Below are 26,881 nucleotides of genomic sequence, written 5' to 3'. Positions count from 1 at the left end.
TACTCCATCATTAGTCACTTAGGATTTCCTTTGCCATTGCTGGTATTCTCCTCAATCCTTACAACACAGTGTAGTACCATCAAAGAGTTGACGTCGAGGACCGTAGTTCTGAACATTCACTCTGGGATATCACTCAAGAGTTGAAATGGTTGCAGTAAAACACTTCCATTTTCAACCCTGTTGCAGTTTTCAACAAAAGTTTTCCTTCCTCTTCCTCCACCAGGGGACTCTCTACAGCCAATCAAGACCAGGTTCAGCATCAGGAGGTGTCTCCGTGGATCCACCAACCACTGTGCTGTGAAACACACCTGGTAAAAAAACAAACTGTCAATTTTTCATCAAACTTGGCTGAAATAACCAATATTGCTGCTTTGTACATGTGGAAATCCTTTTAGATTTGAATGATCAAATGACCCTACCTATAGCAACAGCCTCAGCATAAAAAGGAGGAATGGCCACTGCAGCCTGTAGGGGACCGCAGTGGTCCCTACAGGCTGCAGCCTCTAGGGGGCGCCAGCAAGACTGCAGACTGATTGTCTGGTCATGCCACTTGACTGGAGATGTTTTGTGACTCTCGTTTCTGGACCATTACATCATCATTGTCTAAAAACCCCACACGCACACACACACACACACACACACACACACACACACACACACACACACACGTACACATGCATGCAGGCAAACACACACACACACACACACACAGCTCAGCGCTGAACGCACACACACACACACACACACACACACATGCATGCAGGCAAACACACACACACACACACACAGCTCAGCGCTGAACGCACACACACACACACATTCTCACTGACACATAGCGGGTATGCAAAGAGAGGACAGATTGATATGCCTGTTTGCGTCTGAACGGAGCATAAAGTTATGTGCGTTTGAATTTGGGAGGGGGTGAGGAAGAGGAGGAGTAGGAGGGAGGTCTGTCGGCTGCAGAATTCCATCACTCTTAGCAACGGTTGTTGAGTTACCACGGAAACGCTTTCCGATGTTCTCTGCTTCTCCTTTGTCCTCCTCCATCACTCCTCTCTCACTCTCTCTCTCTTTCTCTCTCATTCCATCTTGCCTTTATTGCTGGCTCGACTTCCTCCTTGCGTTGCTACGGCGATGCTCTGGGACAGCTGAGCTGGATCATTTTGCAGCCGCAGTGCCGGAGCGGAGAGCTCAACTGTTAGCTGTGAAGGAAGTCGTCAGTTAATCACCTTGTTTATTTGTCGATCTTAGATCGAATAAAAGATGCCGTCAGTCTGTTCCTGCTCGTCAACTTTTAAAAAAACACCTCACTTTGTCTTTTGACCTCATGCTTTTAACCCTTCGGCTTCTCTAACGGATGACATCAGAGTTCATCATTTTGGATTGTCCAGTCTGTCAGGTGACATCACAGGAAGTTGGACGAAGTTGCACCCCCAAACGCTCTCGGCTGTGATCCGTGTCGATGTTTTCACAGTTCCATCAGTCTGAGAGACGTCCGAGCGCTTCACAGAGACCAAAGTCCGCTCTGTGAGTACTTCGACTAACCCTAAGAAAATCCCACTTCCTTCTTCTCCTTCACCACGTTGAGATGAACGAGGAGGTGGAGGAGGCGCAGCTACCTGAGGAGGTGCTGGAGGCTGAGGAGCAGGAGGAGGAAGTGCAGCAACAGGAGGAAGTACAACAACAGGAAGAAAAGCAGGAGGAGGAAATGCAACAACAGGAGGAAAAGCAGGAGGAGGAAGTGCAGCAACAGGAGGAAGTGCAGGAGGAGGAAATGCAGCAACAGGAGGAAGTGCAGCAACCGGAAGAAGAGCAGGAGGAGGAAGTGCAGCAACAGGAGGAAGAGCAGGAGGTGGAGTCTGAGGAGGTACGGCAAAAAGAGGAGGAGCAATATGAGGACAAGGAGCAGCAAAATGTACAGACTGAGGAGCTCCAGCAGACTGTGGAGGTGCAGCAGCAAGAGGAGATACAACAGGAGCAAGACGAGGTGCAGCACAGTGAGGTGGTGCAGCAGAAGGAGGTGCAGGAGACTGAACAGGAGCAGATGGAGGAGGAGCAGCAGATTGAGGAGCTGCAGCAGACAGAGGAGGAGGAGCAGCAGCAGCAGCAGGAGGAGGTGCAGACTGAAGAGATGTCACAGACTCAGGATCAGCAGACGGAGGAGCAGCGGAAGCCTGAAGAGGTGCAGCAGACTGAGAAGGCACAGGACTTTGAGGACGCTCCAGAGCAGAACCACAACAACCAGGTCTTGATTCGACTGAGAGGGATGTGAGTAAACACAGACGATACTGTCAGCTGACCGATGATGTAATCTTAATGATGATGATGATGTGAAAGCGCGATTGATAATCGGTGATCATGTTGTAAGAATCATTAGGCTGATAGTTTAGGAATCTGACTGACTGACGGCCCTGGGGACGACATCAGTGTGGTTGCTGTGGTGATGTTGGCATGGACCGAGGATGGAGGGAGGACGGATGACTGAAAATGAGTAGAAAACTGTGGCCGTGCGACATCACAGAGAGAGAGAGAGAGAGAGAAAGAGAGAGAGAGAGAGAGAGAGAGATGGGGGGGGGGGGGGGGGATCAGAAACATGCATGCATGTTTTTGATGCGGCCAAGGCTTCCTGTCCTTCTGTCTGCCATGTCCATCAGATATTTTCACAGAAGTGGACGCTAACAAGCCAACATCGCAGCGGGAACAACGTCCCCACATCTGTCTGAATCTGAGCCCACGGCAACAGATGTAAAACAGATTGCCTTTTTGTTCTGCACGGTTACCATGGTAATGGCGGCGCGTTGCGATGCAGCAAAACTCATTGCAAAGATAGATTAGTAGAGAGAGAGATAGAGAGAGGGAGAGAGAGAGAGAGAGAGAGAGAGAGAGAGAGAGAGAGAGAGAGAGAGAGAGAGAGAGAGAGAGAGGGAGAGAGAGGGGGGAGAGAGAGAGAGAGAGAGAGTATAAAACACAGTGGATAAAGAAAAGAAAAGAAGAAAAACTGAGCACTGAGAAAATGTCCTGTTGATTTGTCTCCACCACACGCTGAGAACATACATGTCTACTACCGAGGCTAATGAGAACAGAAAAATATGTTTTAAAGGAGTAGTTTGGCATTTTGAGAACTGGTTTTAAACATCTTGTTTCCAGATGTTTGGGATACAGAAAAGTTGTATATGAAGCCTTCAGGGTCTCCAGAGGGAGCTGTGTAAAATCTGATGAATGTCCTTAAGCAATGCCCGTGAGCATCTGTTTGTTTCAAAGACTACAACTTTGAAGTTGTTAGCAAGAAGTGAGCCAAGCATTGCATTGTGGGTAACAGTTTTGAAACAGAAGCATGCGTAAAAAAAGAAGATATCTCTATTTATTTCATTCTATTTATTTTATTCTTTTTATTTATTTTTCAGGGACAGTGCACATTAATCAGCATTTCAGTTTCCGCCTCAGTGTAAATAATCAGAGTTAGCTAAAGAGCTCATTTTCATCTTTAGACTAGATGTTTACCAGTTTGCTGTGGAACTGAAACACACACTGGAAGCCAGACCAGATCACCCAACATCAGTGTTGGACCTCATGCATGCTTGTGTCTGAATGGGAGCAAATCCGTGCAGCAGGTTCAACATGTGGAACAACTGAAACCAGAGGAATGGAGGCTGCTAGAGCAGCACATCAATGCTCATGATTTTGTGCTTGTGTGTTCATTTGTCCAAACACCTTTGGCCATACAGTTTTCACATTTGAGATGTAATATTTAACATGTGAATACATTCATTTCAAATGTGCTTTATTTGTACCACTGGTTCTGGGCTTCAGTACAGTTTTGGAAAATATGAAGCCCTCGACTGCATGAGAGCCCTTATCCTCATCCTTGACAGCTGAACCATGACTCACTGGTCCACAGACTGACACACTTCAAACCAGAATCATCTGATGTTTCCGTTAACATCCTGAATATTAGTTGAATGAACATTAACATATTTTTAAACACAGTTCATGCTGTATCCTCTTATATGTAACTCTATAAAATGTATTCCTGCATTTCCATCTTATAACATAATAATGTGTCTCTTTAACAGTGGGTTCTCATTCATCATGTAATGGCAGAAAAAAAGCAATATTGATTTCATGAAAGTTTCTCGCATCAGTGGCAGCAGTGTAATGGAATGTGCATCTTATCATTTCCATAAAACACACAAGTCAATCCATGCCCCTTGGCAATTCTGTTTCTGTTTAACAGACCCTACTTGCTGTACACCATCTTGTATTAGTAACTATTTGGCAACAGAACGAAAGATTTACCAGCAGAAGTTGGTGTGTTGGTTGATGAAGTTGAAGCCAAGAGAAGTGTTTAATTTTTGCCAAATCCTGTAATAAACATTGGCAAGTGAATGTGTTATCTGTCAGCGGTGATCCAATGAGATAGAAACACTGAAGGTGTAAAAATAAAAATACAGAATTTAATGCAGAAGCTCATCTAAAAAAGTTTAACACTTAGGTCAAAACAGAACAGAATCATGGGGCCTGGTAATGTTTTAACGGGGGAGGAAAGAGAAGATACAGGAATGGTGGGGGGTCTGGACTCACCCCCCTGCTGGCCTATCTTTCCTTCTGTTCTATTTTCAGTGGTTTTATGTCCTAAGTAAACAGTCAGCCTCCTGTGTAGACTGTCACACTGTGATTGACAGCCATAGCATGCTGTGGCAAAGGATCAGTGACGGACTTGATAGAACTTTGTGTGATTTTATGTTTAATATGTGTTTGTCAGTTGCTGAAAATAGCTACTAACATGAATATAAGGTGCTTCACCTGCTTGTTGATACATTTTGCTCCACTTCCATTGCCCCCAATGAAGTTTCGTCCAGCCTGTGAAAACAGTTTTCGCTGTGGCTCCATAGCTTGGTTTGTGTATTTTCCTTTTTTTGTGTGTAAAGTTCTGATTATGTAATAGTGATGTCATCAGGGTTATCACAGCATGGGTGTGGAGATCGCATATTTATGGCAGAAGTCGATGCAGCAGAACCAGAGATATTGTCCCTTTTGTTCAGTATGCACCCTCCAGTTCTGAAAAGTGAAGCCAATGCAGAAGTGCCTTAAACTTGCATTATTTGCAATAGCCAAGAGGGGGCGACTCCTCTGGTTGCTAATAGAAGTCCATTGTATAGAAGTCAATGAGAAAATGATCCTCCTTCTCACTTGAACTATTGCCTCAATAATTCTCATTGTAAAAGTCTTGTTCAATACAGCATTTAATCAATTATCATGCAATTTAGAGTCAAATAGATCAGAAAGCAGGGTATGCTTTAGGGCTTGGGTACCCTGTGATTGATAAGCCGCTAGCATGGCGTTGTTCAGTCTGAGTTATCCCTTACACAGTTTTCACGGTTTAAGTTCATGAAAGTTAAATATAATGTTTTGGTCACCTAAAAATGTCTCATTTCAGTGTTCAGTTGTACTTGGTTCAACCCTCTTGTGTTGCTTCTGGTTGCAAAAAACAAAAAGATGGCAACGGTCAAAATGTTGAACTCAAGGCTTCGAAACCCTAGTCCACAAACCAAGCAAGGCACAATTGTTTTCATTTAACACATTCCTCTCCCCAAAATATGGTGCCTACATTACCCACAATGCAACACCCCGGCCAAAAGTTAGGTCAAAGATTCAGGTGTATTATGCTGGTAGCAGCTAATGTAGCCTGCAACAGAGATGAGCAGCAGGCTAGGTCTGGTAAACTCACTTTTTTCCAAACTCTTATTTCTTACTTTTCAAACTTGTTATCTTCAGCTCAATCCAACGCTGCTCAAGCGACATCCCTTGAGGTCATTTACTTCACACAGCGTGTCAGGCGGACAGAGAGGTTGGCATGTTGCCTTCTACAGCACTGCTGGATCATGGTTGATATCAGTGGCAACACACAATAATTCTCTCTTTGATACCTTAGTTTGGAGAGCATGCACATGCTTCTTTCATTCAAAAATATGCCAAATAGCTCATTGAATTGTGTTAAATAGCCTTAAGAAGCCTGTCTAAATTAAATTCAGTCTAAAATTGAAAACGTTTCTGGATTTAGATCAGGAATATCTCAGTTAATCTGACTGAGATTAGCCTGTCCTGATGGGGCTAGATTCACAAATGCATTTTTTTCATCGAGGAACTCTCTGTAGCCAATCAGATGCCCCCTCATTTTCAGCCAATCACATGACTGCATTCCTACGAGGGGTACCTCACCATGACCAGAGCACAGCTTTTTCTCTGCGCATTTTGCATTGCTTTTCGGTAAAAGAAAAAAGAACAAAGACTATTCAAAAAAGTTATTTTATTCTCTCTCTAGCCAACGTTATTGACAAGTTTGTAGCTAGCTCTTATAGTCAGCACTTTGAAACCAATGTAGAAAGCAATTTACCTATTAGTTATTATGGTTTGCTTGTAACTTATTTTTGCATGCATTAAGCTTTAGCAAGCAAAATACCGATACGGTTATGTTTTCTGATGTAAGTAGGATCATATTATGCTGGCTAAGTTAGCTTATGACCCGTTGTCTAAAAGCATTATATGACTAACTAGTTAGCTAACGCAAATGTGCAGAGAAAAAGCTGTGCTCTGGCCATGGTGAGGTACCCCTTGTGGGAATGCAGTCATGTGATTAGCTGAAAACGAGGGAGGCATCTGATTGTCAACAGAGAGTTCCTTGAAAAAAAAAATGCATTTGTGAATCCAGCCACGTCAGGAGAGTCTCAAAAGTCCACACACAAATACAGACCAGTTCACACACAAATGCTAACAAGTTCACAAATGAAAAGCATCTTGTTAATTGAAGTTTAACAGTTTGTATATAAATGTAACAACATCACATTTTTGATGAAAATTGCAAATATTCTTTTAATTCATATATTTATGGATTTATATTACATTTGTTTAAAACAAGACACATTTGTGTGGATCAGAAATGTGTGAAACTTATTTTTGTTTATGGATTTATTTTACATTTTTACATTCCGATATCCATTTGTGTGTGTATTGAAATGTATTTGTGAGAAGAGAGTCACTTATATATAAATCACAAAATACATTTGTGAATCCTTCTCTGTGCATTCATTATTAACGAGACTGAAAGCTGCAGTAACACATTTTCTGGATGTTCAATTGTAATGAAATGCAATTTTGAGTGAGCATGCCATGCACATTTCAACTTAATTAATGAAAGTGCGGCTGAAAATCAACAAAAACAACCAAACAGCTAAAATAAAAAGCACTTGAGAACGACAAACAGGAAGATCAATTATTGCCACAACAGAGTCAGCTGCTTCATATTATGTGTGTTTGGTGCCAGCGGTGCTTGAACCACTAAGTGTCCTCTTATGTCTTTATTTATTTATCTCCCAAGTGATTGTATTAATTGTGCCTGATAGATATGAACCCTGAATGCAGATAGAGGTCTGTGCTGTTTAGAGGGAAAGCAAATAAGAGTACGGAGTTGTTTTTTTGTCATCCTAGTTCCCGTGGTAACAGCAGAGCAATTTGATGCATGTTAAGAAGAGAGAGAGACAGATATTTCTCCATTGTTATTTAGTGTTTAGAGTTTCCTTCAGTCTTTTTGGGGGAATCTATAATTGTATCTATAATGTTATCCTTTTAAGTGTTTTTTTTTTAAATCAACCTTTCAAAAGGCTTTGGTGAGAGAGTGATGAAAAACTGATATTAGAAGATTGGAACATAAAAGTGAAACTGAGAAAATGTGCATGTGAGTCCATCAGACTGTTTTATGATGCGTAAAATAGAACAGAAATCTACTGAAACAGTTCAGTGGCTACAATAATAACAGAAAAAACCAGGGTACAGAGTTTTCAAAAACCTTTCTGTATTTAAATGAAGAGATTAGAACATAGAGGGCCACAAGCACTGGACTCCTGTATCAAAACCAGTTCAGTTATTACAGTGGAAACCAGTATAATGCTTCCATTAACTTTCCATTAACTGACTTAAGATGTTATTCGTACTCTGTCTTCTTGTTTCTGTTCTAATGCATTCACACTAACGTTTAACTGCAAGAGTTCGACTCCAGAACAATAGAATGCAAGTTGTTTTCATGTATTTTAATGTGCTTGTGCATTTTAATGGATGCTCTGCGTTTTCTTCAGGCCAGAGCACTTGGTCTTGATGTAGGCGGTGTCGAATTAACCACAAAAAAGCGCGAAACGCACCCGGGGTGGTGCATCACAAACAATCACACAGAGCAGCCAAGAATAAAATATACTTTACATACTCAGTAATGCTCAAGGACGCAAGGAAGAAAATGTGTGAGGTGAAAGTACAAAATGTATCAGCACAAGGAGGAAAGTAGAGAAGAAGAAAAAATGCAAATTCTCTCAACTGAAGGCATCAGCCTGGAAAAGTCATGACAGAGTGGTGAGTCATTCTCCAGAAACTATCTCTGTCTTCACCTGTCACTGTTGGCGCTGCAGTGTGCTTTTGTTTATGCACAATGCAGCCTGCAGCCAGCTGCTGCTCTCCCCACCGTACCCGCCTTTGAAACTCAGTGCTGATCTGCCAACGCAGGCCAGTGTACAATTACCAATTGACCATGAAATAACAGGCAATAATCCTGCTGTCACATTTCAGAGCTGAGACGGATCAGAGCTGGGATGTAGCCATCGGGATCAGATAACAGAGCTGTGATTGGCTCATTTTAGACCAAATGGAATTCAGATCCTTGTCATCAACTTCTGATGTCCATATTTATATACAGTACCAGTCATTCTTTATTTTCACTATTTTGTACAGTGTAGACTGATACTGAAGACATAACAACTATGAAGAAGCTGCTGGAACTACTCAACTAAGTAAAGATAAATAACTTTTAGACATAAAGGTCAGTCAATCAGGAACATTTCAAGATCTTTGAGTGTATTAAGCCAAAACCATCAAACGCTACGATGAAAGTGGCTCTCGACCGCCACAAGAAAGGAAGACCAAGAGTTAGTTCTGCTGCAGAGGATATGTTACCAGAACCAGAAACCGCAAATTAACAGCAGTTCAGATTAAAGCTGCAAAAAGCTTCACAGACTTCAAATAGCAGACACGTCTCAACATCAACTGTTCAGAGGAGACTGCCTGAGTCAGGCCTTCATGGTCGAATTCGAAAAAAACACTACTGAGGAAGAACAACAAGAAGAATACAGTGGAAAGGGTTAGTAGCTGTACTTTGTTCCGATCAGTCCAACTTTGAGATTTTGGTTCCAGATGCAGAAAAGGTGAGTGATGGTTTCTACATGTGTGGTTCCCACCATGATGCATGGAGGAGGAGGAGGAGGAGGAGGAGATGTGATGGTGTGATGTTGCTTTGCGAGTGACACTGACCAGTGTATTATTTATTCAAAATCCAAGACCCACTTGACCAGCACCACAGCCTTCTGCAGAAACATGCCATCCCATCTGTTTAGTGGGACCATCATTTGTTTTTCAACAGGACAATGACCCCAAACAAACCTCCAGCAGCTCACACTGAACAATAGGGTTCATTGAAACTGAAATCTTTATTCTGCAAGTTGGCTTAATGATCATCATTTTAATTGTGCCAAATGTATCTTATTCTGATCACATAAAAAGTAATCTCATGGTGTATTGATTTTGTTTGATTGATTAAAGCTGTTCTGGGGCAGGGACTACATGGTGGTGTGGTTCTGGTTCCTTCATGGAGTTTACATGTTCTTCCCATGTTGGCGAGGTTCTCTCTGCGTACTTCTTCGACTTCCCCATAGTGTCCCATAATGTTTGTCTCTATGTGTCAGCCTCGCCTTCGTCCAAATCCCCCCAGTGATCAATAATGATAGATGGATCTTTCGGGCCAGTGTGGGTCATGTGACCTGCAGTACTGGCTGTCGCCACTAATCCAAAATGTTCCCAAGAGCTTGGCTGTGACCACCTGATGTGAAACAGTTTTGTTCAATTGTGTGACTATTCTGTTTTCTTTTTATTTACAGGCAGAAATATAAAAGTACATCACAGAGGTAAGCAACACACACACAAACAAACTATTATTTACTCAAATTGTTCAATATTTCAACAAAAAAGCAGAAAAGGGAAAAGTCCAGAAATTGAAAACACATGAGTGTCGGAACTTAGTTTCTTCTTCTGCAGCTCCTCAGTAACATGCTGCTTTTACATTGATGCATCAGTATTAGCAATACAGATTAAGTGCTGGGCTGCACGGTGGTGTAGTGTGTAGCACTTTCGCCTCACAGCAAGAGGATCCCGGGTTCGATTCCTGGATCGGATTCAGGTTCCTTCTGTGTGGAGTTTGCATGTTCTCCACGTGTAAGCGTGGGTTCTCTCCGGGTTCTCCGGCTTCCTCCCACAGTCCAAAGACATGCAGGATGGGGATAGGTTCATTGATGACTCTTAATTGCCCGTAGGTGTGAATGTGAGTGTGAATGGTTGTCTGTCTCTACATGTTGGCCTTGTGATAGACTGGCGTCCTGTCCAGGTGTACCCTGCCTTCGCCCAATGATAGCTGGGATCGGCTCCAGCCCCCCCGCGACCCTGAATACAGGATAAGTGGTAGACAATGGATGGATTAAGTGCTTTTACTTTTAACACTTTAGTATAAGTATGTTTACTTGCTGAGGGCGCACAAATTAATATTTGATTATTTGCATCGTCAGAAGTGAGATTTGATTGGGGAAGTCTCGGTTTCGGGCAGATTAGTTAAGACGCCGAAATATGACGTGTGACCGCGCTCAGCTGCACTTCACTTCACAGGCTCGGAAAACCTCTCGACTCTGCGTTGTGTTCGCAATGAAGCACGGGAGGCTCACTTGTGTGTACGCTGCAGTTTATCGTCCTGAACAGGAACAGAATATTGTCTGGTCAGCGATAGAGGTGGCTCGCTAGGTCGCTCAACACAGCATGCTACGAAGGAACAGCACGTTATGTTAGCAAAGCTGCTACTAGCTAGCTAGCTAGTGCAATATGCCGATAATTTAACATTTCAGCACTTAAACATATAGCAACCTGCTCATTACTCCTCTTGCTAGCATTCAGATTCATTACAGCTTTCATATCAAGTCATACAGCAGAAATACATGCAATAATGTACAAAATTTGTAAACCGTGCTGTGCTTTGCTCACCCTCAGCATGAAGAGAGGAGAGGGCGCACTTGAGCCATTATCTAAAACCTTAATGTGGCAGGTGAAATCAAATACTGAACTAACCCCATTACAGACGTAGCATAGCAGGTCAAGAAGACAAGCAAAACACTTTTTGAATGCTTGTTTTTTGAATGGAGTTTGGATCGATCAGGGCTATATGCCAACATTGTAGCTTCTCCATCATAACTCAAAATGACATTGTTATAATTACGTTCTTTTCATACCCATTATTGTTTATACATATGCATTTATACAAAAAGAATAGGGAGTCCACGGACTATTACAATCATTTTTTACTCCAATTCCGCTTCGGTGACAACAGGAGAATCTTTACGCTGATAGGCCTTCTGAATACATCATCACAAATTTCCAGCACAAGTGGACACTTTTTAACTGTATGTATTTTTTAACTAGGCTGTATGTGTGAACAAATGTGTTTAAATGCAACCAACAGGGCTTAGAAATGTTATATGTTATATATATATATATAACATATATATAAATATTATATTTTTTTTGCGGTTTGCCTTTCCCATTGGTCCTGATGTGACTACAGTTATAATAAAACAAGCTAATGTGATTCAGTTTATGGTGAACATTCACCAGAGTTTTAACTTTTTTCAGCAAAATGTAATGCTTGAATGTCTGCAGTCTTGAACTTTTATTTCTCCCTCGCCGCAACTCCCTGTGTGACTCCAGCTGTAACCAAGGCAACCAAAACAGATTTAATCCAGTTTATAGGAAGGTGTTTTCGTTACCATGTCAACGGCACTATGCCTTGCCGCAGTCTTTATGTCTCCTTGTCATCAGTCTCCTCTGTTGTAAACATTTGAACCATCCCTATAACCTGAACAGTAAAAATGCATACAGAGCCTGGCGTAACGTATCGATCCATCCATTTATCTGTTCATCCATTCATCTGTTCATCCATCCATCCATCAGTTTGTATATCACGACTGTATTGAAGGTAATAATATACGAGCCCTCTTTGGACTACAGAATGATGCCTCATGCCCACTCAGCATCTCCTAGATATCTCATTAAAATATTGAAATTCTCCAAAAGTAAGGCACTTTTTACAGTGCCGTGGAAAAAGTCTAAATCGTTAAATGTTTTTTTGTTTCAAACTGAAAAGAAAATCTCTCTTAAGTGACAAAGACTTATCAAGTATAAAGTCAGAGGTCGGGTCTCTAACATGTTTATGCTCTCTGGAGGAGACTCCCGTTGCTTACTGTGGGAGGCAGCTGAGTGACAGGAGGCAGCGTGTCATGTGTCCATCTGGAGGAAACAGATTTTCATGTTCTGGTTCTGTGGTGTGAACATGACAGCAGCTGTGTGGGTGCAAAGTATGAAGATCGGTACTGTCTGTGAGCAGGTGTATAAAGTCTGCTGAGAGGATTTCTGCTCATTTAAAATCTATACATCAACGCTGAGGGCAGGCCTGTATATAACTGCAGTGCAGGTGAATTCAGCAGAGTAGATTACACTAGAATAAAGTACAAATCAGCACAGTGCTGCAGCATGTTACAGATACACTTGAAGTTCACATGGTTTGAACTTTAAACCCGCCCCTTTCACTGACCTCTCAGCACTCTGAGCCCAGAAAAGCACTCACAAAAGGAATCTGGCTATTTATTGACATTAGCAGGTAAAAATTGCTTTGGGTGGGCGAGTTCAGGGGTGTTGAGACTGACTGACATCTGGCAACAGTGAGTTCAGGCAGCAATGATTTCCTGTTGATCCATTCCAGGTAGAGATATCTCCAACTTGATGACACTGAAAACAGCATGAATTGTTTAGCTGTAGCAGTGACTGGTTGAACTACTTTGCTGCAAATAATGCAATCAAACTCAGGCCTGTTTTTATGGACATAGTCCAACTGTGAACAGTAAAATGAGAACTTGCGTTGCTTGCCGTGTATCTGCTCGGCAAAACATGGACGTCTCGCTGCACTTTTCCATGTTGGAGGTTGAACTGCGATCATGCTGCAAGCTGTATGTCTCCGACTTCTGGGAAATTGCTAAAAGCCGCTAAAAACATACATATTGAAAAATCATGATTATCCAAACACATGAGGCAAGCAGAAATATTGTTCAGAAAGCTTCTCTTCTAAAGCTGCATTTAGGGTTATTATAATTTGGAATCTGGAACATATTGTACATTTTACTTAAACTTATTAGAGGGATGAGGCAGAGACAATACAGTAATAGCAAAATATACCAGCCACCAAATTAATCTCCAGCTGAACCAAATCAAATCAATAATAACACGTTCATGCCCCTGTAACTGATGAGTGAATATTCACTCTGGATGACGTGTGTTGTTTACTTCTACTACGTGTGGTGTCCTCTGATGTTTATTTCAGTCGCGGTGCACATGAATGTGTGTCTGTGTTGTCAGGCTGAAGGGGGTCCTGGAGCAGATGGACCGGGGTGTCGTTGACCTGCAGGAACTCCGCAGGAACATGGAGCTCGCTGCTGCCATGTTGGACACCGTTTACACTGATGAGACCAAGTAGGTCTGACAGACGAATGGATGTGTGGCAGAAAAAAATCCTTGTCACTGGTTGTCTCAGCTGCGACTGACAGGTGTTTCTCTCCGTCCTGCAGGCGTCTGTTGGACACAGAGGATGAGCTCAGCGACTTGCAGGCGGAGTCGGTGCCCAGCGAAGTACGGGATTGGCTGGCATGTACCTTCACCAGGAAGATGGGTGTGGCCAAGCGTCGCCCCGAGGAGAAGCCGAGATTCAGGAGCATCGTCCACGCAGTGCAAGCTGGGATATTTGTAGAAAGGTAAAAAACAACAAAAAACAACATAGTTGTGGTTGATCATTTTAATAAAGTCAATATTTATATCCAGCACTGAGATTTAGGGAAATGAAGGGAAACAACCTCCTCAAAACTAAATGCTACACCTCTCCAAAATGTACGCTACATGCTCTTTGTTGATCTTGGTCTTAATCTTCATGCTGCAGCATCAGCAACCAGTTGTCAGTTTGCATTGCTCCCTTTCATGTTTTCAACATGACAATGCCGTGCACAAAGCATGCGCCATAAAGAAATAGAAGAAACTGGGAGTTTGGTGTGTAAGAACTTGTCTGGCCTGCACACAGTCCTGAACTAACCCCATCCCACAAATATAGGATGACTGCGAGCCTCACTAATGCTACTGAAATCCCTGCAGCAAGTTCAACACCTGGTTGAAAGGTTGAAACCAGAAGAGTGGAGGCTGTGAGAGCAGCACACTAGAATAATGCGCATGGTTTCGGAATCACATGTTCAACATAGCATAAGGGTGCATAATGCATTATATCAATTACATAGGAAAAAGTGTGACTCCTCAAAGTCCAGTCAGATGAAAAAGCAACACTTTGAAATCCTCAGAGAGTTATTTTGGTCTTCAGCAGAGATCCGAAGCACCTGAAGACAGAGCAGAAAACAATTTCTTCAAAATAAACATCAGAAGGCATCCGGCCTGACTTCACTGCAGATGTGATTACGAGGTCGCACATGAAATTTAATCATGTTAGCTTGCCAGCGACTGCAGATGGAGATCGTAAGGAAACTACGAGGTCCAATATCATTAGCGTGTTAATGATTCGCAGTGATGGAACGGTATCAGTTTATCGGTTGCAACGTAATGACGCATGAAATCAAAAAATATCTGCTGCACCGAGGCAGCGCTCACTGTGTGTTTAGAACATGGTTACCATGACGACAAACAATCCATCCTGGTCCCAAACTGTGGAGGAGGGCGACGTGAGGTCTGCGTGAGGAGTGTTTATGTGCAACTGTATCAAAGTGTGACATTTGTGTGTGTGTGTGTGTGTGTGTGTATGTGTATGAAATTAGGATGTACAGACGGACGTCCAACATGGCTGGTCTGACCTACCCTCCCACGGCTTTGACAGCTCTGAAGGTATAAACTGTTTTATTACTGCTTCCCATCAGCAGGAAGTGGCATCATTTTATTATTTATTATCAGTCATTCAATTCCTGAAAGACAGTTTTGTTGTCTCCAGAACCTTGGAAGGAATGAAGGAGGCAGGGAAGTAGAATACAATAAAGAATGAAAGAAGAGCTGAGGATGTAAGAAAATAATGAAAGGGAAGAGGTGAAGAAAGAAAAGTAAAGAGGAGGTAGGGAAGTGGAAACTTAAAAAGAAATGGGTTAAGGGGGTATGGAAGGAAATAGAGAGGAAAAAAAGAGGATAGACAATGGAAGGAAGCTTTCAATTATACTCAACATATTCCCTACTGTGCTTTAAAAAATACAATATATACATGCAACAAAGCAATTTATACACAACAAGAAAATATATCCAACAAACCTATGGAAAAAAGATAAATAAATATCTGCAAATATGAAATATGGTGCAGCTTTTAAATGATGGTGCAGATATAGAGTGATGCAGGTGAAGGGTAGAGGGGTAATTGACATCACATCAGAGGTGCAGTCTGTCAGGAGAGTGGCAGTGTCCTTGTTCAGGCTTCAGATGGCCCGAGGGAAGTAGCTCCTCTTTAGGGTCTCTGTTATGGCTCGACGACTGTGACAACACTTCCCTGACCAGCACAGCTCAAAAAGGCCTTTGTTCGGAAGACTCAAATCCTTAACGATTCTGCCAGCATCTCAGGAAGAGGTCGAGATGAAAATGACAAGGTGAAATAGGACAAGACAAGAAGGTGGGGGAGGAAAACAGGAAGGAAAGAATAAATGAGATAGAGATGAGGGAGGAAAGAAACATGAAGAGGGAGAGTAGGAGTTATTCATTCAACCTTTACTGTTAGAAGGGAAGGAAAAGATGACAAGTAAGTGCAGACTAAAAGGAGGCGTAGAAGAGGAAAGGAGGGGGCAGAGAAGAAAATGTGGAGGAATATTCATACTTCGTTTCTGATTTATAAACAGTAGAAATATAACTTTTGGAAAACAACACTATATCATAATCCCAACGAATTTAACCTAATGACCTAATGAATGATTATAATCATCAGTTTAATTAAATATGCCGTTTAACCTCCTCCCAGTCAATGAGCAATCATTATAATCACACTGCCCTCTAATGGCAGAAATTCGACATTACACTAGATTACACTAAACAACGACCAGACAGCCTGCCATATGTGCTTTCCACTATCCCATATCAGATGTTATTTCATGTCTTGCATTAATCTTACTGGTTGTTTTCCAGAAAGTGGATCACTGGTCATTTGACGTCTTTTCCTTTCACGAGGCCACCGGAGACCACGCCCTCAAGTTCCTGGTCTACGACCTGCTGACCCGCTATGACCTCATCAACAGGTTCAGGGTACACACAGCTTCATGTTGTTACCACCTGTGGGGTGGATGGGAGCTCATGTCCTGAAATGGCGGGTGGTGCTAGGTGTACTGGGTGGGCACTCTTTGTGACCGAAAACAGTCAGTTAGCTTAGCACAAAAACTGGAGACAGGAGGAAACAGCTAGCCTGGCTCTGTCTGAAGGTAACTAAATCTGCCTTCTATGATCTCTAAAGCTGACTCATTAACACTGTCTAATTTGTTTAATCATTTCTAAAAACCAATGTGTCAAATGTACAAGTTGTATGTGGGGGTATCCACAGCGCAGTGCTCACAGTACCTGTACTCCCTGTACTACCTGTGGTACTGTGTTCAGATCCCGGTGCAGGCTCTAGTGCAGTTCGTTGATGCGCTGGAGAATGGCTACAGCAAACACAGGAACCCCTACCACAACCTGATCCACGCCGCTGATGTCACTCAGACCGCCCACTTCCTGATGCTGCACACTGGAATGATGGTAATGCACACACACACACACACACACACACACACGCACTTTATCACTCGACAGTGTCCTACTGTCTGTACATGTACACTCTGCACAGTGAGTTTTCCCACTCAGCTGATGGTTTATGTGTGTGTGTGTGTGTGTGTGTGTGTGTATGTGTGTGTGTGTGTGTGTATGTGTGTGCAGCACTGGCTCAGCGAGCTGGAAATTCTCGCAATGGTTTTTGCTGCAGCGATTCATGACTTCGAACACACAGGAACCACCAACAACTTCCACATCCACACCAGGTAATGTGGACAGTCGTCTAATGAAATTATTCCACATTCTATGAAGATGATTTTTTTGCTTGTCTCTTTTTCGAACATTGTGAACTGACAGACATTCAGCAGGTCTTCAACATTCACACACAATTAAAGATTGTAGTGTGTAGAAGGAGTAGATGTCAATCAAAAGAAATCTGAAAAATAAATACAGCTGTGCTTGAGGCTACACTTAGACACCTTGGTGATATTTTGAGCTGAATGCTAACATCAGCATTCAAACATGCTATTTTTTAGCAGGTGTTCATCATCTTCACTGTTTTAGTTAAAACCTGTTAGCATTGCCAACATTTGCTAATTGGATTTATACATAACATACAGCTCAGGCTGAAGGGAATGCAGTTTTGCAGGTATTTGAGCATAAACCAAAATATTGGACACATTCATATTTTGACCTGATGGTGGCGCTAGATGAAAAGTCAGGATCACCAAAGTCAGTGGGATTCATCCTCAAGGCACAATAGGTATTGGTAATTTCATGGCAATCAATCAAATATCTATAGAAATGTTTCAGAACCAAAATGGTCAACTGTGTATCACTGTCATCACTGGGGAAAATGAAATATTGGATGTTCAAAAACGTTTGACTGACAGTATGAATGTCAAAACAAAACAATCGTCAGCGTTTGATTGGGTGTGGTGACTGTCTGTCAGGTCGGAGGTGGCCATTCTGTACAACGACAGGTCGGTGCTGGAGAACCATCATGTCAGCGCCGCTTACAAGCTGATGGCAGAGGAAGACATGAACATCCTGGTCAACCTGAACAAGGACGACTGGAGGTGTAGACACACACACACACACATACACACACACACACTGATGTGTTTGTACTCGTCATCGTGGCTGAACACTGGTCGTGTGTATTGATTGTTGTTAGGGAGCTGAGGGCCCTGGTGATAGAGATGGTGATGTCCACAGACATGTCCTGTCACTTCCAGCAGATCAAGACCATGAGGAACGCCCTGACACAGACACACAGGTCAGTGCTGCAGCCATGACCTCTGACCTCTGACCTCAGATAATTGTAATGTATATAGAAATGCAACATAATATGCTTTAGCAGACTTGAATAGTGCATTGTGGCAGACTGAGTGTCGCCGGTCCATCTGATGGAGATCACCAGTGGGAGTTTTGTGGACTGGCCAACATAAGGTCCTGCAGGCTGCTGAAGCAGACTGGTGTGTGCGTCCCCGTAGGGGCTTTCACAGCAATAGCACTGAGTCTGACCAGCGCCCAGCTTCCCTCTTCTGTTTGTCAGCTCTGCTGGAGTGGAGGTGTGGAGGTGTGGAGGGGGGCCACTGTCACGCTTCTCAGCTCACGCTTGGATGAGATTTTTGGGGAAGACACCGTCATCAGCCTGTCGACTACCTGGCTCTGCTTGTGTTGCTACAGCAGCTGCAGCTGTCTGCTGAACTGTACTTGGCACAAAATACAAAATAAAATACACAACACTATCATCTAACATACGGAGTGTTGTAGAGCAGTTTTTCTCCTTTTCCATGTGGTATCATGTGTATCGCTTTTCTTCCTTTGCATAGTTACAATTTATCATTAATGACTTTTAAATTCATTGTAAACGAAATTGTTTTTGTTCTCTCTCTCCAGTCTAGACAAAGTGAAGGTTTTGTCTCTGATGCTTCACGCTGCAGACATCAGCCATCCGGCCAAAGGCTGGCCGCTGCACTATCGCTGGACTCACAGTCTGATGGAGGAGTTCTTTAGACAGGTACACACACACACACACACACACACACACACACACACACACACACACACACACACACACACACACACACACACACACACACACACACACACACACACACACACACACCAGTGGTGGAATGTAGTTAAGTACATTTGCTCAACTATTGTACTTAATAATAAGAAAAAAGATTTGAGGCACTTGTACTTTATTGAGGGCTTTCTTTTGCTACCTTCCACTTCATCAGTTGAGGAGGGTTTCACATCAAGGATCCAGGCCTGGATTTGAGTACACTTGACCCCAAAGTCTGCATACTGCATACCATTCACTGGGGACAGCACTCAAAAAGGTGGTCTGGAGTCTATTTACTTGGATACGGTTAGCATCATGTGTGTTGGAAATAGACTAATAAAGTACTTAACACAAGTTGCAGTCGGCAAGTAGGGTTGCAAAGGCATTTCTGAATGTCTCAATATAAACACTAGCAGGCATAACGAGTCAACTCCATTGTATGTGCTAAGGATCTTGCGATTGGCGTGCTTTTCTACACTGTAGAAACAACATAATAGAACAAATGTCATGTATATGATGACACAAGTGTACTTGGGTACGGAGCAATATTACTCATGTGAAAAATTAGTTGTGGGGGATGTTGAGAGGGGGGACATCATACTCAGACATGGTACGAATCAGTAATATGAAAACGCCCAACTACCCAGAAGTAGAGCTAATACAATAAGTCAAAGTTAATTTAATGAAAATTATATGTCAACTATTTTAATTATCGTTTCAGTCACTTTTTTCTTTTCCATTTAATTATTTAAATTAATTGTAATAATTTTGAGGGTTTGGACTATAACGAGAACCGTGAATCATTGAAAGGGTTGTTAATCTTTAAGAATAATTCCGGTTTATTGCAATGATGTTAATCTGGATATAGATCCCATATGTAATTCGACTGATTACTTTGGGTGAGCCTCAGAGACGAGCATTTGAGTTATTCATGTAAAAAAGTATGCTTTGGGAAGCTGGCCGTGCAGCTTGCTCTGATATACATTGATTTGTGGGACTACTTGTTTCCCAGAATCTCTACAAAATTAGCATGAACCATAGAGCCACAACAGCTAGATTATGGGAACAGACAGAAATAAACTAGAACCTTCCTTTAAATGGGAATATATTGACTATGTGGTAATGATGAGGTTACTTTTACTATCTGTCAAACTAATCTGATCAATGCATACCGTGTTTCTTTTTCAGCTCTGGAATTGTAATTTATCGCTTAATCTTTGTACAATGTTTCCTTTGCAAATTGATATAAATACTACACAGTTTATTTGTGTACAGCATGTCCATGTCCCCATGGTGACTGTGTCTCTTCCAGGGAGACAAAGAGGTGGAACTCGGCCTTCCCTTTTCTCCTCTCTGTGACCGCAAAGCCACCATGATTGCCCAATCACAGATAGGTAAGAATAACCACCATCCAATAATACTAAAGACGACAGGCAGGCGAGGAGTACCATCAACTAGAGACAGATACTAGGGGTATACCATTGACACCTAACAGCAGGCTGTCAGCTCAACAGCAGCACCTGTTGATGGTTTGAAGAAAGCCAAAGTGAATGCTCTGCTAACACTCAGCTTGACATTTTATAACACACTTTTGCAAAACTGTAAACATTGCTCTCTATAGAAGAAAAAAATCAGATGTGATGTGGATGAAGTCTTATGATCTAATTCACAAAGAAAGACAGATTTTGCAAATATTTTTCTGTAGATTTCTTTAGGAAAAGTATTTTTTGATTTTCTTCAACTGGACTTTTGTTAAGGTTTTTCCCCTTATTTGTATCGGAAGTGTGTTCTGTTCTGAATTCACATCGATATTTTACAAATATCAGTTTATGTGTGTGACTACATATGACAAAACTTTATTGCAAACTGCTCTTCCCTGCACACGGAATTTCATTTCATTTAATTTCTACTATCAGCATCCTAAGCAAGCACCAAAAGCTCTTCTATTCTAGATTCAATTCTAGAAAGAAGAAGTACTAATGTTTAGCAATTATACTTTCTTTCTACTCCTCCACCCTCCAACCTTGCCTCTTCTCTCGATCCTGTTTCTCTCTCTGGTTGCAGGTTTCATAGACTTCATCGTGGAGCCGACTTTCAGCGTTCTCGTCGACATGACAGAGAAAGTGATTGGTCCTCTAATAGACGAGGACAGGAAGGCCAGAGAGACTGGAAACAGGAGGTCCAGGTACTACTACTACTACTACTACTACTACTACTACTACTACTACTACTACTACTACTACTACTACTACTACTACACAACATAAAAGATAACATAGTTCCACTTCCCGTACTTTCTCAGCAAATGTATTAGAAGGTTGAGTATTGAAAATCACTTCCGTAAGGTTTCACTGTCAGGGCTTTGATAGATACGAAACTCTGCCAACCAATTTCCGGCACAGATTATGATACCCAAACTCAGGATAATGGCCGATATACCAAGTACCAATACAACAGCAGTGATCTTTTTCCCTCCCAAATTGTAAAACCTGCATATCTCTGTGTGGACCTGATCAAGATACAGTATGTGTGAGTTAACATGAGGCTGTAACTACGGCTACACTTGTAAGGGGGCCTAAAGGATTTCCCACAATTTACAAGGACTTCCTACTTCTTCATTTGTCTCATACGATTGGACAAAATATCGAACATGTGACTGAACACCAATGTTGTGCTTCAACGGTTCTGAATGTCCACAATCTCCCTCCTGGTCCATAACTCTGCTTTGTTCCAGTCTAACAGGAAGCGGTTCAGTTACCGTGGAGTCGGTGCAGAGACACAGTAGTGGTCGCCATGGGAACAATGATGATGGACAGATGGACTTTTCCCTAACAGCTATCGATCTGCCGGTGCTGAAGGTCCACCTATCCGGCGTCATCGGCAGCAACAAGGACAGATGGAAGGAGCTATCTGTGCACGGTACACGTACACTGTGAATTTGTAGCTCTCTATGTAAGTTTTGTACTGTATGTGTCTCGCCATCAGTCCTTGAGATTGCCATTTATTATCTCATTATTATCTCCACAAAATTCTAATTAGGAAACATTGCTCTCACCTTCTACTTCTTTGTCTGACAGTCGTTAGTCTAATTAGGGTTGCCATAGAAGGTGGCTCCCTGACTCCATGGAGTATTAAACAGTGCAGGACAATTACAGGTGAAACTTCAGCAACTGTTGGTCAGCCCACCACCTTGGTCCAGTCAGGAATATCCCAAACAACCACTGGATAGATTGCCATGAAACTTAGGACAGATATTTTTGGTCCCCAGTGAATGAATACTGCTGGCTCTTCCTTTGGCACTGTGAGGTTGACGTTTTTAGTTTTGTATGAAATATCTTGACATATATTTGATGGACTGCTGTGATACAAATCAAAATAAAGGTCCTTAAAGCATCAACACTCATGACTTTAGTGACGCCATAACTTTTCATCTAATGCCATCATCACATATGACCTGCAAAACTAATGACATTAGCCTCATCTGCACTTGTTTTTTGCTGTTAACATGTTAAACTAAGATGATTACCATGGTGGACATAATACCTGCCCAACATCAGTGTGTTGGCATTGTCATTATGAACATTGTAGCATGGTGATGATAGCATTTAGCTCAAAGCACCACTTTGACCTCACAGATTCTAGCATGCCTTCAGACAGTTTGTCTTGTTAGTTACATGACATGTTCCTTCTCCTAGATATGGAAGAAAAGTGACTCTTTATCTAGCTTCCTGTAACTTTAATGTTCTTGTGTTATGCACAGAGCTGGCCAATAAGGAGCAGGAGGAGCAGGAGGTGGAGTCTAATGTCAACTCAGACATCCAATCACATTCCACACCCAGTCGCAATGTCCGTGACCAATCACAGAATTCAGAGGGCTCCCCTCTTGATGAACCACAGGACGACGAAGCACCTGCCCACCTGACCTGGAATGGTATGTACATGACATCATACGAAGACATTTCCTAAACTGTAACTCTCCTGACCAGTTGCTATGGTAACCATTGCAGGCGCGGTGCCGGGAGAGGACAAGATCGAGGAAGACGATGAAGTGCCTGAAAATGCCTGATAACGTTCCATGGCGAAGTCACCACTGTATCAGATCACCATGGCAACAGGTGGAACGGTGCAGTGACAACGAGGGTTCAGACTCTTCTGTTTAAACACAGTAGCTGGCTCAATGGCCCCCCAGTGGCCCCCAAAGGGCAGCTAGGCCTCACGTTTACAACTGACAACACCACATTCAAAGTGACGACATTCATTAGATAACAGCTTCTTAGCAGTGTCATGGTCCATTCACTGTGGTGAAAGTGTTTTTTGATTTTATTAGAGGCTCAGAGAAGCACTGTCTGTGAAATAAGGGAAAATATCAAAATTTGAATAAAAATAAACACTGCCAGGTGAAAAACAAAGAGCGTACAGTGGAGTTCATGGCTAAGGCTGGCTAAATATCCATTATCTAGAGGAATGAGAAGAGGACACACTCACCGTGACGTTATCCATTGGTTTCTGGACTACTGTTTTGAAGCTTAAGGTTCGTAATTATGGCTGTCACTATCTTGGTTTTTGGCTGTTGTTTTATTTTTTTGCAACCAGACATGACATCAGAGTCGATGCTGAATTAGAAAATGTTACAATTAACTTTCACAATCTGAAAACACACTGTGAAAAGGTTAAAGTGCTAAGATGAAAACATGCCCAGCGACTGGTCAATCACATGGTAGACATGCCCTAAAACATACCCTGCTTTATCGTTGGTTTTAATAGTATAATATAATAATGATCTAAATTAACATCACACTGTATCAAAGATTTGAAATGAGCAATTGAGACCATGAACTCATGTCTACAGTGTTTATGAGGTAATAAATCAAGGGAGAAGTAGGGTCATTCCTCATGGACTTCTATACAATCAGAGGAGTCGCTCCCTGATGGTCAGTAGAAAGAATGCAAGTTTAATGCACTTGCGCCTTGCCTTCACTTCTCAGAACTGGAGGTTGCCTCCTGGTTCAGATTGTTAAAAGTGAAGTTTTCATTTGTTGTATTTGCATGAATTTGACTGCTGGAGAGTTTGCATCCCATGTGCAAATGACCAATGTACAGTGCTAGCTGTGGCTGTTAGCTACTTAGCAATATGTACCAAATGTGTGTGTGTGTTTGTTTGTGTGTGTGTGTGTGTGTGTGTGTGTGTGTGTGTCTTTTAAAAGACACAGTGAAATTAAAAAAAAAAACATTACCCAAGTTCTAATCCTAGAGTATTTTTTACATCGAAACGAACTGCAAAACACAATATGTTTGAAGACTGTCCTGAACTTGGGGGCATTTCTCCAATATAACGAATATGATTTGAGGCGACTCTCTCAGCCCATCATACATCACATTGCATCCACACTTGACAGTCAGCTTGTGGCTCATAGTAGCTAGCAGAACAATCAAAGTCATCATAGAAGGTAGGAAGTGTTTGTTTGAAAATGTGAGCAACGTTATTCCCAACTGACACCCAAATATATCTATCTTATCTACACTTTTTGAAAGATGAAATCAAATCTGAAGGATTTAAATTGGTCACGTATATATTCCCTGGCCTCACCATATTCCATTTGTGTCAATCCACAGGAGCAAAACAATTCAGTTTAACTGTGATTTTAAGAGATGTATTTGACTCCCGTCTCATACCATGTAAACAAACCAAATGTATGTTTATTAAATGTAATGTCAAACTGACCTAACCTGCTCCTGCAGTGATATTACTGATCTGGGTGTAGCCAGAGGATTGAACACTTGTTGAATCAGTGTGGATTTCTAACCGTTAAATGGAAAGTCAAATACACATCAGAGCGTCATGTGACCACTTTAAAGGAAGTTTCTTATTACAACATCAGTCGTCCTGTTGTACTTTTGGCCAACATACGGTAGCGTAACATTGTACTCTCCACCGTCTTTGAAACTGTAGAGCATTCGATGCGAACCCATTAACAGGAGCGAGCAAACAGATCAGACAGCTTCTGCTGCTTCGGTACTCGGTAATAAATCCATAGTACCGTCACTTCTCCTGACTGTGAATAAAGTAACGGTATAATATCAACACGATGACGAGAAATCATCAGTTTCTATAGCAACGCCCTCTGAGCTGAAGGGTAGAGACAACGTGGCCGACAGAGAAAACTCCTTAGATCCTTTGAGCACTGTGTTCGTTGATGCACATGTGCTATAATCATTGCGTGCTCTTTGACTCTGGGTGTGTTTGAGAACATGAGCATGGGTGTGAGTGTGTGTACACTGTTTACTGTACAGATGTTTCCTGTATTATTGTATTAAACATTCATAGCTCCTGTCCCCTCCTGTTATCATTTTATTCTAGTTTTTATATAAGCATGTAATAGGTCACATGCATACAGGTCAAATGTCAACCTTTACACAACAACAGTCAGCCAGAGAGAGAGATAACAGTGAACTTTGACTATGGTTTTGGAAAAACCAAGGTAACCAATCACATTTGAATTTCTGTAGTAACCCATGCAAAATATGTATTGCCTCTATTTCTCAAAACAGCACTTGAAGGAATTAAGTAATTCAACTAGAGAAAGAGTTTCAGTAAAGTCTCTGAAACGCAATCACCTGGTGAACGTATGGTAAGTTAGAATATATGTATGAAGATGCTAGTTTCAAAGGTAGAACATGTCCACATTGCTGATGTAGGATAGTGACAGGCAAAAAAAAGAAACGTGTAAAACAAAATCTGGGTTTAAAATCTGGAATAAAATGGATATAATTGAGCAATATCACATGAGAGGGAGTGCTTTTGTACTAAATATCAGCACAGCTGTGATTCATGATTCGGTCATAGGTATGAAGCCACAGACTGAGCACCGCCGATAATCAGTTCTACAAGCACCATTTATAAGCAACTACAGATTGTTTGCTCATTTAATCATTTGGCTACGACGATGCAAATAGTTCTGCAAATGACTGGGATTGGGCTGTCGACAAGCGACACAAACATTTTCCTGAACACAGCTGCTACTTTGTGTAGGTCTACATGGTAACGCAGGCCAGATACTTTGCATCATACACATTTGATCTGATTCACTTTTAGTGGGCAACCAGTGAAACGTGGGATTCTTATGAGTTAACAGCTTGATGAGACAGTGGCTCCACGTTGCTCCATTGTTGGTTCTCCATGGATGGTTCAGTGACATTTAGGGTTCTTTCAGGCCTGAAAGTGTTTATTTAGTTTTTCATTTTAAGTCACAATGAACATCACAGTCATGCCATGATCTCCCTCACATCAGACAGTTTCTCACGGTGTGAGATGAGTGTGTCCCTGCCTGCCTCTTTGCACATCCTGGGTAACATCTGTGACAGCCAGTGCAGTGACACAGCGGTTTACCAGAAGCTTCCTATCATGACATCATCATTGTTACTCATCTAGCGAGCATCATGGTGAGAAGAGGTGCCTGTGAAGTCCCTGAGTACCACCAGACTTCAGAGCAGCTTCATTCCTGTGAGTCTCATCTACTTTTTTGTCCAACTGCATTTCATCACACAACCGTATTGTTTTACAATAACTATAAATCCACCTGGAACTGAATGTTATGTGTAGAAATGTGTAAATCTTTGTGGTGAAAGATAGATACACAAGATGCAAGACGGTTAATGACATTTACGCATGTAAAGCAGAGTGATATTTGTGGTTAGAAGTCCCAGTGCTGTTATACATTACGCAAATATTGAATTGGGAGTTTCGCCACCACAGTTGACAACTTGCATTCAATATTTCATTGCTGGACTTGGACCAGAAACCTCAGAGACCTTAACAGTCATCTTGCTCAGGCAGGCTGTCACAAAAATGTGTAAAATGTACAA

The 26,881-nt window shown here is 42.0% G+C and overlaps 1 protein-coding gene across 1 annotated transcript; it reads left to right on the top strand.

The window, feature by feature from the left end:
* Positions 1-1,457: 1,457 nt before the first annotated feature.
* LOC311021901 (dual specificity calcium/calmodulin-dependent 3',5'-cyclic nucleotide phosphodiesterase 1A-like) lies at positions 1,458-24,309 on the top strand. Its single transcript, XM_084022799.1, has 16 exons — positions 1,458-2,268; positions 9,972-9,998; positions 13,540-13,653; positions 13,749-13,931; positions 14,991-15,057; positions 16,327-16,443; positions 16,789-16,929; positions 17,107-17,207; positions 17,895-18,020; positions 18,119-18,220; positions 18,847-18,967; positions 20,331-20,412; positions 21,083-21,203; positions 21,753-21,937; positions 22,779-22,949; positions 23,026-24,309. The coding sequence occupies exons 1-16, from the start codon at positions 1,589-1,591 to the stop codon at positions 23,082-23,084; spliced, it is 2,397 nt and encodes a 798-aa protein (XP_083878925.1). The 5' UTR covers positions 1,458-1,588; the 3' UTR covers positions 23,085-24,309.
* Positions 24,310-26,881: the final 2,572 nt, after the last annotated feature.

Source organism: Eutrigla gurnardus, assembly GCF_963514095.1.
Source record: "Eutrigla gurnardus genome assembly, chromosome: 12".
In the NCBI taxonomy this organism is placed as follows: Eukaryota; Metazoa; Chordata; class Actinopteri; order Perciformes; family Triglidae; genus Eutrigla; species Eutrigla gurnardus.
Note: the sequence above shows the minus strand (reverse complement) of the source record. Positions and strands in the feature narration are given on the sequence as shown.

Bases quoted from the DNA above. Each gene is read 5' to 3' on its own strand.
- LOC311021901 (XM_084022799.1), top strand. From the start codon at position 1,589: ATGAACGAGGAGGTGGAGGAGGCGCAGCTACCTGAGGAGGTGCTGGAG. The intron at 13,932-14,990 runs GTAAAAAACAAC...GTATGAAATTAG, and splicing joins GCTGGGATATTTGTAGAAAG to GATGTACAGACGGACGTCCA. The intron at 20,413-21,082 runs GTAAGAATAACC...CTCTGGTTGCAG, and splicing joins GATTGCCCAATCACAGATAG to GTTTCATAGACTTCATCGTG.